At 41.2% G+C, this 18,061-nt stretch overlaps 2 protein-coding genes across 3 annotated transcripts; one reads left to right on the top strand and one right to left on the bottom strand.

The window, feature by feature from the left end:
* Window positions 1–310: 310 nt before the first annotated feature.
* Window positions 311–12,109, bottom strand: LRRC34 (leucine rich repeat containing 34). Of its 2 annotated transcripts, none has more exons than XM_049804020.1 (11): window positions 11,982–12,109; window positions 10,948–11,069; window positions 10,733–10,797; window positions 9,873–9,956; window positions 8,154–8,282; window positions 6,312–6,407; window positions 4,583–4,737; window positions 4,335–4,490; window positions 2,731–2,857; window positions 2,259–2,458; window positions 311–369 (listed from the first exon to the last, which is right to left on the bottom strand). In XM_049804020.1, exons 1-11 carry the CDS (start codon window positions 12,095–12,097, stop codon window positions 315–317), a joined length of 1,305 nt encoding a protein of 434 aa, XP_049659977.1. In that variant the 5' UTR covers window positions 12,098–12,109; the 3' UTR covers window positions 311–314. The 2 variants fall into 2 exon arrangements, with proteins under 2 accessions (XP_049659977.1, XP_049659976.1); XM_049804019.1 differs by lacking the exon at window positions 311–369 and adding an exon at window positions 697–1,661 and having other exon boundaries at window positions 10,948–11,072; window positions 11,982–12,103.
* Window positions 12,110–12,158: 49 nt separating this feature from the next.
* On the top strand, window positions 12,159–17,468 carry LRRIQ4 (leucine rich repeats and IQ motif containing 4). Its single transcript, XM_049803440.1, is given in 12 exon segments — window positions 12,159–12,183; window positions 13,433–13,571; window positions 13,573–13,701; window positions 13,703–13,873; window positions 13,875–13,995; window positions 13,997–14,360; window positions 14,363–14,457; window positions 15,373–15,513; window positions 15,515–15,562; window positions 15,885–16,033; window positions 17,233–17,240; window positions 17,296–17,468. Coding segments are annotated over 12 exon segments (1,563 nt in total).
* Window positions 17,469–18,061: the final 593 nt, after the last annotated feature.

Genomic DNA, 18,061 nt, shown 5'->3' with positions numbered 1-18,061 from the left:
GTTACCACAGCAGATTAACAAATGTCATTCATACAAGTAAATTAAGATGTAATTTGGGCAATGAAATTAGCCTGAACTTCATGTACAGGACAAGGGAAAGAAAGATGTATGGAAAAAATACACCTTGATCTGAGTCCTGTAGCAGTCTTTCTGGCAAGAAATTCTATCCTCAGACTCAGTACTGAGAGTACTCGCTTTAGAATATCACAGTATAACCTGCAATGCTCCAGAGCAGCTCAGAAAATTATCAACTTTGATAATACAGGCTTATCTAGTTATTGAGAAACATCAGAAGTTTCATAGCATGCAGATTCTTAAACAATCACGTTCAGTGTATCCTCAACTTTTGTTCTCGTTGCTCTGTTCTTCCTGTTTAACAATAGTTAAAACATTAGCTCCTCTCTAGCATAGGGTTTTCATTCACAGTGTGATGTGTGGACTTTGTGCTTAACAAGATGACTAGAGGTTAAGATGTAGAACAAACATACCTGCTCTGTGGGCTTACCTCTTAACTCCTCTAATAATACTAAATGCTTTTTGGAGCAAGAGAGCCTGACTAATTTGGGGGGGGGGGGGGGGGTGTGAAAAAAAACAAACAACAAAAACCTCCAGGTACAACAGCTATCAGTAGCACCTTGGTCATTTCAGCATGGTAAGGGGTACCCATACCTCTCCCTGTTCCTACACTACCACTGTGATAATACAGAATCAGAACATCAGCAGTTACATCACTGCTGCTTAGGTATTATTGTTGAAATTACTTTCTTATCTTTTTCTCCTCATACTTCAATCTCGTAGGTCTTTTGCCTGCGTGCACATACATTCACAGGTTATTCTGTTACTTTATACTAATTTTCAACAGGCACAGTTAGACATGGATAAGAATGCACTAGTGAAAGTCTTTGAGCAAAACTCTGCTGTCCTATTTGGTGACTTTTTCTATTTAGGAGCATAAATCTAGTCACTTCTACAGGTATGAGCAGAGTGGGTGGAAAAAAGAAACAAGCTGAGTGATTCCCAAACTTCTACGAAGTCTGTATCCAAGCTATTAAACTATGTTTAACTACCATTATGTGCATATGTTGTCTTGTTCATGTGTAGGAGTTGCCACGTGGCTGTAATGATAGTAATCTTTTAAACAGTTCTCAAGAGACAGGAAGAAATAATGACACCAAGTTTGGTGGTGGTTTTCATTTGTACTACATGAAATATATACCCGTGGCAAGTTAATCAAAATACCATTTATATCCCAGTAAACTAGGTTCACTAGCTTTAAAGTTCCAGCATTATAGTGGCTTAATGCTTAAGGTCCCTTAACTTGGTTCCAAAAAAAGTCACTCTTGGAAAAAGGTCAAAAGCATGCAGTTACCAGGTGAAAGGAGAGAGTATGTAGAGCACAGCAGCAACAAATGGATTTACCTAAACCTCTCAGCTTCAGCAGGAATCTTGTTCTACAGCATATCTGATTTGCTCTCAAGCAAAGCTGCTGCCCAGCAGCAGTCCTGGGTGTAGGTTTTTGTCAGTTTGATCTGGCTGGCTGTACTCCAGCCTGCACAGATGCAATACGATTACCTGTGGGCTCTCCCTGCTACATGGAAACCTGAGTGCAGAGACCACAACAACCCAGGAAGGGCAACGGCAGCTCTTCCTCTGCAGTAGCCCTGTGGTCATGATACTCCATCTATAGGTCCTGGTGCTGCTCTGATCCAGCCCCAGCATCTTTTTTAAATAAGCACTTGATAAAAACCCTGATTTGAGAAGGTCTCCTAAATAGAGCAGAGCAGTTCAGCTGCGAGGAGTTCAGTTCATGCATCTGCACTGCTGCACTCAGTGACTGTTTTACCCCTCATTACTGCTAAGAATACCTAGTGTCAGTCTTGGTGCACTATGCTGTGGTGAAAATGTTTTCCTCTGAGCATGTAATTTCACTGAATTTATCTATTACCTAGGAACCCTGGAAGTACAGCTCATCATGGTAAGGCAAAGGAGATAGTGTGCAATAGAAATGACTGCAGCAAAATTAATGCATTTTCATATTAATAGGCTCTTAATCAATTGGGCTTATTTAGCAACAAATTTTAAGGTCATTGGTTCTATATTTTATCTCTAATGCCATTTCAGGCAGTTTGAGATTCCTTCTAGACTAAAGACCCTGAAGAAACTGCATGCAGCAAGTCTGATCCTGATATATATTTTACTAGAAACCAGATAGGAAAAGCTCAAGCATATGGAGTGCATCAAGCTGCTACCTTACTCACAAGTATTCTGAAACTGCCGCAATAGCCAGCATGGCATTAGCATCTTTGTTTGTCACCTCCCCACAGCTTGGTGTCCAGTAGTAATGTTTCTGAAGGCCATGGGAGAGCTCTGCAAGGTGAATGTGCCCATCCACTTCATACGGTTCCACGTCTGTACAATTAGGTTTCAGGCGGCCCATCTGAATTAATTCTGAAAATGCCTGAAACGAATAAAACCAAGAATAGTGTAATATTCCGCTTCGGCTGCAGTGAAGGCTCTAGAAGATAACACACAATAGGAGAATACATTTCAGTATGCTGACGTCCAGTGAGTTTCTTTACAGCACCACCATATTATAAATATTTTAAAAAAAACCAAAACCAACACATAGTCAATCAGGTATCTTGTTCACTAATTGCTGTAGTCTTCCCAATGATAGAACAAACAAACCAACCCCGACCCTCTTAGAAGAGCTCAGAAGCAAACACTTACCACACAGGTGGCTCCATCAAATTTGTTCCCCCAGATATAAATATAGGAAAGTTCCATGTTTGTTTTCATTGCATCTGAAAGAGCTACAAGTCCTTTGCCACTTATATTGTTGCTTACTACTGACAACCTAGTAAACAGAGAAAATAGTTACACAAATGTGTGCCAAACCACAGAATTGCCATCTTTTAGTTAAAAGGAAGAGTTTAACTGATTTCATTTATATTGTATCACTATATATTATTATATATCATATATGTATATTGAAATGTTATAGTTGTTGTTAATAATTTAATCATTTATTTGTATCAAGGCCAGTCCTACTATAAAATCTTTTTCAGGTTGCTAAAGGCATTTTGGACCATGGACTTGCACTATTTCTCAAGGCATTTCTATGACTCGTGCAGCCAGGTTGTTCACTATTTAGTTCTTCAGTGTCGGTGACTTAACTGCATGGTGGCCAGGTGTCATCTCTAGGCTGCTTTGAAGCCCAAGCCTTGGCATTTATCCAGGCTAAGCTTTGATCTTTGTGGAGTGGCAGTTATTTTTATATTAGTGAACCTGGAAGGCTTTCAGAGGCACCTAGCAGCCGCCACCTCCTCAGTCTGCTACTTAAAACTAGTGGCTTCAGGTAACACCTTTGATCAGCTTTTACATCCTGCCGGTGCGTGGTTTAATGCGGGCTACAAAATACACCCTGATGGAGAGATTACAGCTCTTTTGGGTTCACCCAGAAGCTAACTTAAACAGCGGATTTTCTTAAGTGTTGAAGATCAGAATCAACAAATATAGTGCCTTATTCCTGCATGGAATCTGATTATCTAAAAATTCTGAAGATGTACAGCTCTTGCTTATTTTCATTTGTGCACCACAGGGACCTGTGCTTTAAAGATGCAGAAAGAACTAAGAAGATCTAATTGCCTTCCCCCCACACACTCCCCTTAGAAGGACTGTAAAAGCTGTGAGTCACATGTAACATGAACCACTACAAAACTGATCTAAGCTTCAATCATCCCAAAAAAACCTGAAACAGAAGGACAAGTGTATGTCAGGCCACACAGCAATGGATACAAGATGAAAAAAAGGAAGTACAAGGAAAAGGGGATAAAATGAGTTATGAGTAGGCCTGGCAGCACGAGAAGGTGAACACGAGGCATTAACATGTGGGACTGAGTGGCATGTCCTGGCCTAGTGTTTTACTCTCTTCGGCTCATGTGAAGCCACAGGGGAGTTAATTCAGACACCAAACACAGGCCTCCGGTGTCCTCTGGAATGCATTACTATGTCCTGCCTGGTCTCCAGCGGCAGGGCTCTCTGAGGGCCTGTGGCTCACCTCCAGTGCCCTGGGATGTCTCACAGGTCTTGGGGCATCTCACACGGCCAGAGACACTTAGGCTTAGGCAAAGGAATCCCACCCAATCTGTCACTCACGTTTTTTCCCCCAGAAGGAAAAATGGACCAAAAAGTTTGGAACTTCCCAACCTTTCTATTTTGATCAACATCAAAGCACGCAGTTTTGACGTCAGTTCAGCCACTGCAAAGTCCAAGTTTCTTATACTCTGAGTTGTTACACCTGCAGTCTATGGGGAAGTTGTGTAAATACTAACACCTGAAGAGTCCTGTTGTACAAGGTCAAGGCTTCACTCAGGTAGAATGCTCCATCATCTTCTATTCGGTTTGCATTGAGATCTAGGATTTGCAGGGTTTGGTTCCGTTTTAGTAGTTCTCCCAGAAATTTTACACCATCACAGGTTATTTTATTACTGAAAAAGAGAGATGCATGCTTTTTTTAAAAAAAAGATGCTAAGAAAATAAGTTTCTAATGTTAATCAGGGCTGCGTCACATAACTCTTACCAGCTAAGATCAAGGTATCTCAGGCTGGAGTTTTCATACAATGCCTCACACAGTCGCTCTACACCAAAGTTTTTCATTTCGTGCTTGCCCAAGTGTAGTTCCACAAGAGAAGAGTTATTTTTCAACATCAGAGCTACACGTACTGTGGTCTCTTCCTAAAAACACACACTCAGTTTTATTAAGCTGTAGTTTAAGGTAAGGTATCGTCTTGCTTTGGTAAAGGGGAGATACACAACTAACAACAAGATTTGGGCATCAGTAGTGTTCTATTTTGTACATTACAGCTTTGTATTAAAAATAACCAGGAAACCATATATTATAATAATGCTGAAAAAAAAAATACCAGATATATTTGCAGATTTACAGTACTATATACATCCCTGCAAATATCAGAACCATCAATGTTTGAATCATTATGTCTAATCAGTTTTCCTCCCAGTCATCATTGCTGTTAAAAACTGAATGTTTGAGTCAGTCTTCACTAACATTAAGAGTATTTTGCCATGATGTTAATCTATTATTTCTTAAAAAGAAACAGGATTGCTAGGGGAAAATATGTCTTGTCACTGTAAGACAAAGTAAGTTAATTTTGAAGTTGTCACATTTAGTTAAGAAAATACCCGAGTAAATTCTGAGAGTCAAAAATAAGGCAACAACCCAGAGGTCTCAGAAAATGATAGGTAGGAACAATGGCTAATAGAATGTCCCACAGATACAGACCAGGCCCTTAGTGGCCTATATTTTCTATAACAGTAGTTTAAATTGACTTCTAAAACCAAGTTTACGTAGATCAAGCCCTGTCTTAGTAGAAAAGAAACAACTAAAATCTGTTTCAACTGTTAAATACACCTTTGAGAATTTAGGAAGATCTGGCCTTCCTGACAGTTTAATTTCGTTATCCTGCCATCAGGAAAATACGGTACCTATCGCAGACACCCGACAACTGCTGCCAGTCTGGCGAAGGCACCACTGCAGCCAGCTTGGTGGCCAAGACTTCTGCAGGACCAGCCACGCACAGAAGCTGCATGTCTGCAAGGAAAAGCCCCACAGCTCTGTGCACCTGTACAGATCCAGGGGCCTATGGTGCTGGCCCAGCAAACACTGCCTTCCAGATTCTCTTTTCAGTGCTCGATTGTTTTGGAAGGTTTGTGTCTTTGTTTTGGCTGACAAATGCATCATAGGTTTTAAATCGATGAGGTTCATTCACTTCTTAAATTCATGCTTCAAGTTCACATAGTGAAACGACAAAACCACACAGCAGAGTGAATATGGCATATTGTTGAAGTGTGCCTTTCTTCTTTAGGCTGGGGCTCTGGCAATTGCCCATACATCACGCTGCTCAGATAAACACCAGTCTTTTGTTCTTCCCCTCATTTCCTGCTAAACAGCATTTCTCCCTCAGTTTGCTGAATAATACGTGAAACTCTCCATGCAGTAACAGCAGAAGGAATACTTGTTTCACCAATACCAAGCCACTTCCATTAGCCCTTTATTTAACAAATGCATATCTACCAAGACAGAACTTTTTTAAAAATTAACCTTCTAGTTAAACAGGGGCAGCCTGTGACTGCACAAAACTTGGCACAGAAAAAGAATATTTCTGCAACCATTTACTTCACTTTGTAAGGAAACCCAGAGACCCATGCAGTTCAGATATCCATAATATTTACATCAGTACTGACTTGACTTCTCTCTTTGACTGAGCTGACATTACAGTCTACTTACATACCTCTTGGCTGTATAGTAAAGGACGATTTAGGTTTATTGCTTTGACTGATTTGTTCTGAGTCAGGGCTGTTGCTATTGCTATTAGACACTGCGTACCCTGGAAATGAAAATAAACTCTTTAGAGAAACCTGTTCAATGTATAGATCAAGCTACTAAATTACCATGACTTCTTAGAATTGTCAGAAGATCAAAAAACATCAAATGAGGTCAGATTGGAAATAGTATTATTTCTGCCTCCATGTGCTCTGGAGAGATGCAAGTGCAGTAAGCAAGTGCTTACAAACACAGTGTATTTTCTGATAATACCAATGCCAACTCCCTGTGGAATAATAGAGTGGAATTAGACCAAGAAGTACAAATGACCAGGAAAATTGGCAACTCATTAAGTAAAAAGCAAGAATAATGCATCTCAAAGATACTTGTCCATTTAATTGATCCTGTATTTTGGTTTTCCTGATTTATAAATTAAAATCAGCTTATGTGTGTTCTCTAAGGTCTTTGGTAAAAGTCTTAGGTAGCATTTATCCACTAGGTAAATTCATACTAAATGTGAATTAATGTGGTACAGAGTAGTGAGAGTCTAGAATACAGGCCAGTTCACATTTTTGTATTTCCTTCTTGTTTGCTCACTAATTCATGTTATTTTCCAATTAGGCTGGTCTACACCTAAAGCTATTTCATTTTAAATCAGTTTTCTGACAACTCCCTACCAAACATAAGTATATTAAGCTTTCAAATAAGTCCTACACTGGCTGCACTTTCCTTGTTTATATTTTCATAACACCCTTCACAATTTCTGGGAAGTTTTCAGCCCTCCAGTTTAGGAGCAAATTCTGTAGTTCCAGGAAACAAATATAATAAAATTTTCATCGGACCCCAGCTCTCTCCCTGCCTCCAGGTGACAGTCATAACTGTTAGGCTACAGTCAAACTTACTCCTTCTGCCCAACATACAGTTCATTATCTCCCAAAAAGATGAACACCCTTAACAGGAAGGCTAAGAGTTGGCCCATCTTAAAATTTCACTCCTAGCTCAGTTAGAGCATTCTCCTGGAGGGCAAGATACAGGACCAAATTCTCCCCAGCAGGGAGAACCACTTCCACCTTCCAGCCCCTCTGATGTGATCATACAAGGACACACCATCAGTCCGGCGCCGGGACCTTGCACCAGAGGGACGTTCACAGCTCCAGCTGCTACCTCCTGCTGTACCCCACAGGTTTTTAAAAGCCACCCACAGGCTTTTACTGGCTCGAGGTGGAAGCATCCTGCGTAGTGCATTCACCCATTTCCACATGCCTGACTTTCCCTGTCCACTGTGTAAGCAGGCTCAGTGCCCAACTCTAGGAGATGGCAAGTTATCTAAGATCAAATTGGGTGCCTTTCTACTCAATTCAGCATTCTTGTGCCTATGTCCTTTATGGATCAAGCTCTGACAGGAGGAGCTATGGGACTAGGTGACTTTCAGGTGTTATAGCACTGCAACACTTCAGAAGGAAAAGAACCTCCAGGGAGCAAGAAGCCCTTTCTTCAACATGAATCACACAGGACTTAGCATAACAAAAATGAAGAGCAGAAACAAGCCTTGGAAAATGTGAAAGCCAAGCACCTGAATTCCCAGGGACATAATGGCTCTAATATAATCAGTTATGACTTCACAGGTGTTTTATGCAACATGCCTTTCCAAGTACGCATTGCAATATTATATATTGTGTTACCTCCAGCCATAACAAAATGTAAAATAAATGACAATAGATGGCATCTTCCCCCAATTAAGCACTGCCGGACCTTTGTCATACCTTTGAAAGACTTATGTCATTGCTGATAATTTTACCAAGTTACTCACCATATCAGTGTCTCCAAGATCCAGCTTCTCTAAGGTTGAATTAATTTGTAGCATTGAAGCGAAGAACATCCCACCTTTGTTTCCTATTTTGTTTCCAGTCATTCTCAAATACACAAGAGTTTCATTCCTCTAGACAAAATAATAATAATAAAAATAAAATTAATTCCTTTTAAACGGCCTGAAAAACAACACTGACCTTTTTTTCCTGTGAATCCTGCTGGTTGTCACACAAAGACAAAACATCCCTCCAGAAGATTTGTGTCTAAGTGATAACACTGACTAAGCAGCTGGCTCAGGCTCCCCTTAGTGGAATCAAATGCATGAGAGTCTGGAAGCAAAACTCAAGTATTTGAAAACTTTTGTTTTTTCCAGTTTCACAAATTTCACTCTCATGAAAATAATCGAGGTAGATATTTAAGCCTAAATTGGCAACTGAAATGCAAATTATATCAAAACTGGTTTAAATCTGGTAAGCGTATTTTAAACAAGAATATAATTTGCTTTATTTTTCACAGTCTTTTAAATCACATGACCAGTCAAAGCTCAGTGAAGCCAGTCACCATCGGAAGGACTACTTGGTGCAGAGTGAAACCAGTGTGTAAGTCTTTGCTGGACTGGAGACTTTGCTGGCAATATAAACTTCTGATCAGAGGTCTAGAAAAGTCAGTAACTTTCCCCTCTCCCTCCACAGAATTTCAATGCATATGAAATATCTATTCACTGTTAAAGCCCTAAATGCAATGCAGAGTAGTTTTGTGGTTTTAATTCCTCAGTACCACCGTAATCACTCATTATCAGAGATTATGATTGTGATTACAAAAGTAGTTCCGTGAGGAGCAGAACTAATGTAGCCTGATTTCATAGAGCTTTTTTTTCTTCCACGTGTCCCAGTACCTTTTCTTCTGCTGCAGCACCTCGCTACAGCATCTCTTTCCCTCTCCCTCACTCAATAACACACCCCATTCACCCTCAGATCCCCCCATGCCTGGCCCAGCAGCAGGAGCCCACGCAGCTAAAGGGCTGTTGGTCAGGTCCTGCCACCTGCCTGCTCAGCAAACGCTGCCACAGAACTGCACAAATAGCTTTGGGGGTTGCTTGCAAGCCCAGTGTTGTACTATCTACTGTACAAGCTTAGCGTTTTGGAGGCCTCTCAAATTTAGCTGAAATCAGTTCAGAGTTCAAAGACTATGAAGGAGGAAGAAAGAGCTCACGTGAGTCTCATTTCACAAACACAATGTTTCTTACACACAAGCCTCATTTCATTGGGAAACCACATTAAAAATAACAAACATGTTTTTATGCTGCTGCTGCTGTAAAGCAAAGTTTTGAAAACACGTCTCAGACATCTTGAATCAAGACAAATATTGACATCAAGGTACAGGCAAATTTAATACAATTTAAAAAAAAAGGAAAAAACTGATGTCATTATATATCCTATAGCATAGCATTTTTCACACAGAAAAAAAATCCAGCTGTGATAGTTGTGATAATTAAGTGTTAATGGCAGCACAGAGAAACCTTCTCTTGTGTGAAATCTGATTTCTGAAGTCTGCCTTGGGAAAGCAAGCAATCCCTGCGATACAGCAAAATGCTGAACGGACTGAACACAGAGGGCCCTTTCAGCCAGCTCTGATGTTGGCAGGACAGCTAGTACTGTTCATCAAAAGCAAAAATATCAAACTAGATGCCATTGTCTAAATCTCCCAGACAAATACTCACATGGAGTGCTCTTGCTATCAACTCTGCTCCACTTGTGCCAATGTCATTAAACATCAGGTTAAGGTACCGCAGAGTGCAGTTTTCCTTAGGAATGAATAAAGCAGAAAGCAATGAGACTTTTTTCCAGAGCATGCCTGAATTTTTCAAAAAGATGCATCATACACGGACTGACAACCTCTGTCCTTTGCTGCATTTCAGTCAGCCCCTGATTTGGAGAAGTAGTAAAAGAATGCCAAAGTATGTCAGATAATGAGGGAAAGACAGAAAAACATGTAGCATGTAGGTCCTCATGGGGCTTACAGAAACCACCCAGGAACCCACGTGCTCAGCATGACCAAACAAGGCAGGTGGTCAAGCTCAGATGCAGATCTTCAGGCATTTTGTGAAATTAATGGCACTCCCTGAGCTCTAGGAACACAGGCACAGAGTGGCAACTCACCATTTTCCACCTGTATTCCAGTGCTTACAATGACAAAAAGGCAGTATTAAAGTTCCCCATGTTTAGGCCTACCAAAAGGAAAACAGAGATGATAAAGTATCTAAAAACAAAGGCCTTGGCACACTTGACACTACCATTACCCCCTTTGGTGAATTGAACTGTAAGCCTAAAAGCTTACAGTTTATTCCACCATTCTTTCTTCAGGACATCCTAACCAAATGTCCAATGGTTTTCTACTAGAAATTAAAAATCTCCCCAGAGAATACAATCTGAGATTCTAGTAGAATGGATTTGGATGTGAAAGTAAAAATTAATGAAATTTTGCCCAACCAATGCAGTCTTGTCTCCAATACACTACATATAAATATTATCACAGCCAAATAAATTACAAGTTGCTGAAAGATAAACATCACTTTGGCACCTGGAGGAATGTTGCCATGTTCTTTGCTCCAGCATCGGTCAATACATTATACCTAAGATCCAAACCTGAAAAAGATGAAGAATGTGACAAATGCATATCTACAATTAATCGATCTCTGAACAAAAAGAAATAAAGACAAACTCAGGCTGAAACCAAGACTGCTTATGTTTTCTCATATTAGCACAGCAATATCAAACATACATAAAAAAATTTACCTGTGACAAACACAGTACTGCGTAAGACAGAGGCAAGAACTTGAAGATCATCATCTGTAACTCTCTGCACAGGCACCAGATGATTATTTCCAGCTATTTTTAATGTGATCCCTTTTGTCCCTCTGCTGTAACATAAAAATGTAAGCACATGGGGAAAAGTAAAAAGACACAGAAAAATGAATTCTCTCTCCAGATAAGGAGTGCATCCATGCTTGCCCTCACTGATGCATTTGCATGCAGTTAGCTGCTGCCACTACCTTTAGTAACACCGTGACAGATAATGTGATTCAAGCTGTACCTCAGCACTGTCCTTTTTGATACTCTGAAGACAGTGCACAGCCACAAGACCACGCTTAGCACACAGGCATAGAAAGCAGGAAGAAGCAAGATAAGGGAAAGGCAGATGAAAGTAAAGACTATCCTGGAGGTTACCTCATCATCTCCTTTTTACTTGTTCCCTTTCCTTTTATTTACTCTACCCTGCCCTCAGGATCAAAATCTAACACAAACCATTTCCCTATGCTGTATTTTCTCACTTTTTCTCTCCAAAGGACAATTAACTTTGACCCCAGGAGCATCCACGAGAGGAAGCCTTACCTAGCTACATAATAAGAGAGAGTTTGAGTGGTTAATACCTTGGCAGGATTCAGAGACAGTTCAGGGAAGCATTACCAGCTGGAAGCTAACTGGATGCAGCTGAGGCTTTTTAAACAGGAGAGAGACAAAAGGAAGGGAGTTAGAAAGACTAGACGCGGGGTTTGGCTTCTCTAAGGGACACAAAGGCACCATCCTGTACGTTTTTCACTTTTTTTGATTTCACTGCTTGTAAAGCTGCCCAGAAGGGAAATATAGCACAAACTTCTGCCAAGATGATGTCAAGATGAGTCAAACCAGAACTTCAGCAGTCAATGCTAAATATTATTTCTGTTTAAGCCTGAAACTGCATGAACTTTCTCATCATTTAATTCCTTGTCCTGCTGTCGTGTTTAAGGCTTTCAGAAGCATCTGAAACATACTGTTTGTTATTTGCTTACATTTTATCATTTTTATCGGCTTCTTGAAGTACGTGAGCAATGAAGGGGTTTTCAGGCTGGCCCAGGTTTTGACAGGCCTGCACATAGTGCTGGCGAAGATCTGGACAAACTGCCATGACCTGCTGGAAAACAAAACAAAGTGTTACCGCATCGTTATGGCAGCCTAGCAACATCACCATGGACCCAAGCACTGCTGTGCCAGGTTCTGCATAACAATAAAAACGGGCTTGGTCTGAAAAGGGTTACACCTCTTGGCATGCAACACAAGAATAAGAGATAGATACAGGCAGACAGGAAAAGCGCAAGGCAAAAAAACCCGTGGATTTGTGGACGTGCTTCTGACCCGCCATCACGTAGGATCTGAGCCAACAGAGAATTAATATTCACACAGCCGAGTCCTTTTTCCCCCATAAAGCAGCCGGGCCCCCGGCCTCCGCAGGCCTACCTGAGTGATCGACGCCTGCGCCTTCCGTCCTGTGGTGGAGCCGGGCTGCGCTCCAAGGTTAATAGCGTTTGGTCACGGAGAGCATCCCGGGCCCTTCCCCAAGGAGCGGGCAATGGCAGCCGGGCCCGGACCAGGGCCCTGGCAGGAGGCCCCACGGCCACCTCGCTCCATGGGGTGCTGGTCCTGCAGTCTCCTCAGCTCACTCCCGGAGTATTTACGTAGCAGTCTGCCCGCGGTCTCCGAGGAGCCTTTGCAAATATTTCCGTGGTTACATGGATTAGCGGTTACTTCAAAGGTGCCTGTGCTGGTTGTTGCCACCAAATAAATCCTTCTAGCCACCTCGCTACTGACCGTGTACGCAGGAGGGGGTGGGCTGAGGTCGCACAGCTCTCCTGTCCCACAGCATGTGGGGCTCACACCCTGGTACCGGACTCAGAGCCAATAAAGAAAATAAAATACTCTGGTGCAACACCTGAATTAGTCTGGGAAGCCCAGCACGGTCTCTCCCCATGGTGGTCACTCAGTTCCTCCTCCTTGTCCTGGTGGCACCTGGAAACCACCCATCTCTGGAAACGTGATGTCCTCCCAGGGTGGTTGCAGCAGCAGAGAAAAGGGCATCAGGCTGGAGACAACTGACAGCTGCCTCTTGACCTCCACTTTCTCTCTTATCATTCCTTAAATGCCAGCTGAAAGGTTTCTTCCACCCAGACATCACAGGCCAGTCAGGTAGTCACCCCTTCCCACCTCTTGGTCTTCCTGACTTCACATGGTCGCCCTCCAAATTTGGCTGTTGGGGCACTTCAGGATGCACTGCATTCAAGCCTATGGTCCTGCTGTATTTACTGCAGGATTCGATCTCAGTGAAGCCAAGCAGCTTTTTGCAGGGGTACAAACTGAGACTAGAACCTGTCCCTAAATGCTGAATTCTGCCAGTATTTGTTAAGCACAGGAAGGTCTTTGATTTGTCGATTTTTAATTATTTTTCTCTTCTGAAATTACAGATAAGGAGCAGAGGTGGCTGAGTCTCAGCAGAGCCAGGAGGCCAGCACAGGGGCCACTCATTGCCCCAAAGGTGACTCTGCTGGTTTTGAGGATGACCATGTTGAGACTGCACAAGATATACCAGTGAACGAAGTGCCAGAGAACACACATCACAGACAGGATATTTTTCATTGATTTAGCCAACAAGCAACTGAGAAACATCTTGCCAGAGGTCTCGAGTCTAGAATATCTGGAAGAGCTGCACATGGAAAAGAACCCAATTGTAAGCATCCCAAGACATCAATCACCTGAGGCACACGAAGATCCTCTACTTGGATCAGAATTACATACAGGACATAGGCAAACTGGGGGAGCTGAAATGTCTTCTAAGCTTAAATCTAAGTAACAATCCCCTCTGCTGTAGTTTGCTGCCAGTTATCAGCAAGTTGCAGCCCCTTTGTCAGCTCAGTCTATAAAACAAACTTGCATGAAATCCCAGTGCAGGTCTGTGAATATCTCCGTCATGTTGAACTGCTTGGCCTTTCTGACATTTATTTCAAGTGTCTGCCTGAAGAAATAGTGAACCTGACAAAAACTCAAGGAAATTTACCTCCAGAAAAATAGATCTGAAAGTTTTTCCAAGGAGCTTTGTCATATTGCTAATTTAGAAATAATAGATCTGGAACAAAATCTGATCAGTCTCATCCCAGAAGACAGAGGCTTTTTGACAAACTTAGTTAAGCTATTTTTAGGTTTTAATAACTTATCCTCCATTCCTCCTACACTGCAACAGAATCTCACTGAAATGAGAGTACTCCAGGCTGTTAGCAGACAGTTTGAGAAGTTCCCAAACCAGATCTGCTGCTGGTCATCCCTTTCCCATGTTTATCTGAGCAACACCTGACTGCACACAGTACCCAGGTCTTTCATCAGATTAACCAGTGTCAGGATACTAATCTGAGTGAAAATTGCTTTGATGATATTCCTAAAGGCACATGCACTATGAAAAATCTGGAAGTATTGGCCCTGGATGAAAATCAGATACAGAAGGTATTTGTTCCTTTGTTTTAGTTTTTATTTTATTGATACCTCCTTTTTGCAAAATCTAAGTTCTTCATTAAAACTGAGTGCCACCTTTCCCTACAACAGTGAGAAGGCATGTTCCACTTGGTATGCACCTGAGCCTAGGTAACTCATTATCACTGATATCTGAGTATTCACGCAGGGAGACAACAGCAAGAACATGGAAACACTGACCTTTGTGTTGAATCGTAAAGACAACATACTGACTGGAGGGATTGCTTCAGTCTTTTTGAGTCTTTTTTCTCTGCGTACTCTGGAAAATAAGAGCTGCATTTGCATAGAATCAATACATCACAAACAAACAGAACAGAGGGCAATTTAAAAATGGATGTCATCTTGTTAATGCCTTTAACACCATTAATATTTGCTGTTCATTTGATAATGAACAATTATGTACCCTAAAGCTGTGTATGGTATTCATGGGCATACTCATTCTAGGGCTCAGAATACCCATTCCTTTTTATATAATGCAACTCTTCTTTCCCAAAGAGATTTTCACTTGTGCAATTTTCTTCTTGAAGGTTACTTATACAGAAGTAGTAATTTATGCAAAAGAATCACTTTCAGATTTCATTCATTTAAATTACTGTCCCCTGCACTGTGCATACAAAGGAAATGAAGAAGCAGACTAATGTTTCTGCTAAGAAATAAAATTAACCCCTTAAGAAATCTTTCCAGCAGAGGAAACAACATGGATTTTTTTGCCAAAATTTCCACCATACTGTGAGGTATAATGTTATATTAATGAGCAGAATATTCTGTGTTCATCCATCAACAGTAATGCGGCTCCACAGCATTTTCTTGGAGATTTTTCCCTAATAACAAAATCCCAAAGATTACTGTTTAATTGACATAATGTATCTTTTTAATGACTGTGTCTAGATACCTGCAGAGGTGAAAGAACCGACAAATTTGAAATGCCTTAGCCTGTCTGAAAACCAATTCAGTATCTTTCCAAAGCAAACCTTTCTCCTGGAGTCATTAGAGAAATTATAGCTGGGACAAAATAAAAAAAAAAAAAAAAAAAGGAATTAAATTCACAAGTCTGCCAGAAGACATCAGCAAATTGCAGGTAGGAGCAATAGAAGGGAGAAGGTTTTGGTCTGCTACGGCATGGCACTTCTGTGGACTTCAGCTGCTCCCAAATGCAGGACTGAAGGTTCTCCTAATCTCTTTAGGTATAAGCATCAGGCCAGGGCTGTCAGAATAGGAATAATATCAAAACTCAGTGTTTGAAACACATGTTCTCTCTTTGTGTTTAGTAGTCATCCCAATGGTACCTCAGGTTATAAACCTTGCTTCTGCACTTGCTGATATTCTCTATATATTGATTATATATCAAGCTAAGGAAAAAGTCCTTTAATTATTAAAACTTCCACACACATCTTTTCCAGAATCTGAAGGAACTGCATACAGAGAATATTTGTCTGGAGTACCTGCCCACAGCCATTTGTTCATTGACCCACTTGAAAATATTTGACTGCCATAACAATCTCCTTAAACAGCTCCCAGACTCTGTATGCCAAATACAAGGTGAAATACAGTCTTTGTGGCCTTAAGTATGCAAGTACCAGTAAGCATTTTAGAAGAAGGAGGGAGAGAAGGAAAGGAAGGAATGCAGTGCATCGTTCAGGGCTCTTCCTGTAACTGTAAGGGAACCAAATAGGATAAAAGTTAGGAACTGGAAGGGTGAGGGAAGTACTGTACCCAAGCCAAGTGGACAGGAGGTCCTCATCCACAACCTACCTCAACCTCAGGGTCTGGGGAAAAAGATATTTCCCAGAGCTCAGCTCAAAGCAGACCCCCTGATGTAAGAAGACCCACTGGGTCAGCACCAGTGACTCCAGAGCAGTGAGTAGTGTAGAACTGGCTGTCTGGGGGTGCTCCCCGGGGGTGCTCCCCAGCCCAGTCTTCCCATCTTCCCTAGTTCTCCATCGTATCTCTGTGTGGCTAAGTTCACTAGCACTGTTGGAAGACCAATTGGCAGGCCTTTTGAGAGCCGAATTTAGCCACCTGGGTGCAGGTGAATAGTCTTCACCTGGTGAAGCAAATGCTTTGCTAAGAGAGCCTGAGTTCCATCCTTCTGCACTAACTAACTGCACATGGCATCTTCACTCTTGCTGACTGTATTCTGACTGTAGAGAGTTGAAGATCTATTGGGCAATCACATTGAAAAAACCCACATTTTTTATGTCTTTTGTGTTTTGTTTTGGTTTGGTTTTTTTTCCCAAAAGAACATCAGTCTGTATCACCAGTAGGCCATGGAATTAATTTGCTCAGAAAAAATACAGGGAAAGAAGGAAGGAAAGGCAAATCCCCAGTCTTTGATTCTTCTGAACCTAAATTATTCCCCTGTTTCTGTAATGTCTGTAATTTCTTCATGAACTACTGTGTTTCTCCCAACTGTTCTTCTGAACTAAAAGGTGACATTTAAAGACGTGTAGACATAGTCATTTACTACTCTAATCAAAGGGTCTGGAGGACTACAGTGTTAGTCTCCTCCCTGGTAAGAAATTCCTCTTGAAAAAAAAACCAAACACAGAGTAAAAGAAAAATCAGGTGGCTGGCAGTCTCTTAGCTGAACACAATGTAGCCAAATACAGAATAAAAGTCTTTTTTTTGGAGACCACAATGGGCCTGGCTTTTTGCATTGAGAATGTCCACTAGTAATACTGTTCCACATGACTGTTTGCTTTTAGCCTATTCCTCCAGGTAACCATATTGTTGTTCTCTCTTTTTCAGATCCAATGGTTGTAGCATGGGTCGATGAATCAGAAGGGGACTGGACCTTTCTTGACACTTAAGAATCTAACAAAAAAAAGAAAGAAGGAAAAAGAAAGGGAAAAGAGAAGCCTGTAAAACCCTCAAAAGCAAAAAAAAAAAGTGATATTTGGGCAGAAAAATGCACAGGGCTCTTTTCATTTACAAGAAGGGCAAATGTGAGCAGAGATAAGAGAGTAGGAGATAAGCAGTATTAAAGCATTCGAATCAGTGAGTGTTACAATGAAAATAGATCTTTTTTTTTTGAGGTTTTTGTGTTTTTGTCAACATTGAATCCAACTGAATCAGGCAGATTCTGAAATATTCTTGAGATGTCTCATTCTGAATGCATGTTATCTCAAAGCATTAAGGCAGCTGATTAACTGCAAATTAGTCTAACCTGTAGGAATCTGGTGCAATGAAGTGTTCTTTGTTCTGAATCCCAAAGTATTTTACATGCAATTCTTAGAAACTGTTTTCCTGTCAGTGAGGTAGAGCCATATCTAGAGTGAAACAATATTTGTGGCCCCACTAACTAGCAGTTATTTAACGAGTTTTACATTCACAAATGATCAGTACCTTGTTTGGAAATATGGAGGAGGATTCCAGGCAGTCAGAAAAACATGCACTTCTACCAGAACCTGTATTACCATCCTGTCTTACAGAGGTGTAAAAAGCTGTTTTGAAAGTATCATCTCCACACTTTTGCAAAACTGTTCACTGATGTTTTGACAATCTGTAGTTACAGTATTTTGAATGACTGCAAGCTGTCAAATCCTTAGTGTTATAGCTCATCTCTGAAATAGCTTGG

The sequence above is a fragment of the Accipiter gentilis genome, chromosome 6 (assembly GCF_929443795.1).
Source record: "Accipiter gentilis chromosome 6, bAccGen1.1, whole genome shotgun sequence".
Classification (NCBI taxonomy): domain Eukaryota; kingdom Metazoa; phylum Chordata; class Aves; order Accipitriformes; family Accipitridae; genus Astur; species Astur gentilis.
Note: the sequence above shows the minus strand (reverse complement) of the source record. Positions and strands in the feature narration are given on the sequence as shown.

What these genes read in the sequence shown, in the direction of transcription:
- LRRC34 (XM_049804019.1), bottom strand. Translation starts at nt 12,097, where the DNA reads ATGGCAGTTTGTCCAGATCTTCGCCAGCACTATGTGCAGGCCTGTCAA. An exon ending in ACATGGCAACATTCCTCCAG is followed by an intron (nt 9,957 to 10,732) that starts GTGCCAAAGTGA and finishes TTCATTCCTAAG; the next exon opens with GAAAACTGCACTCTGCGGTA. An exon ending in GCGGCAGTTTCAGAATACTT is followed by an intron (nt 1,662 to 2,258) that starts GTGAGTAAGGTA and finishes TCATGACCACAG; the next exon opens with GGCTACTGCAGAGGAAGAGC.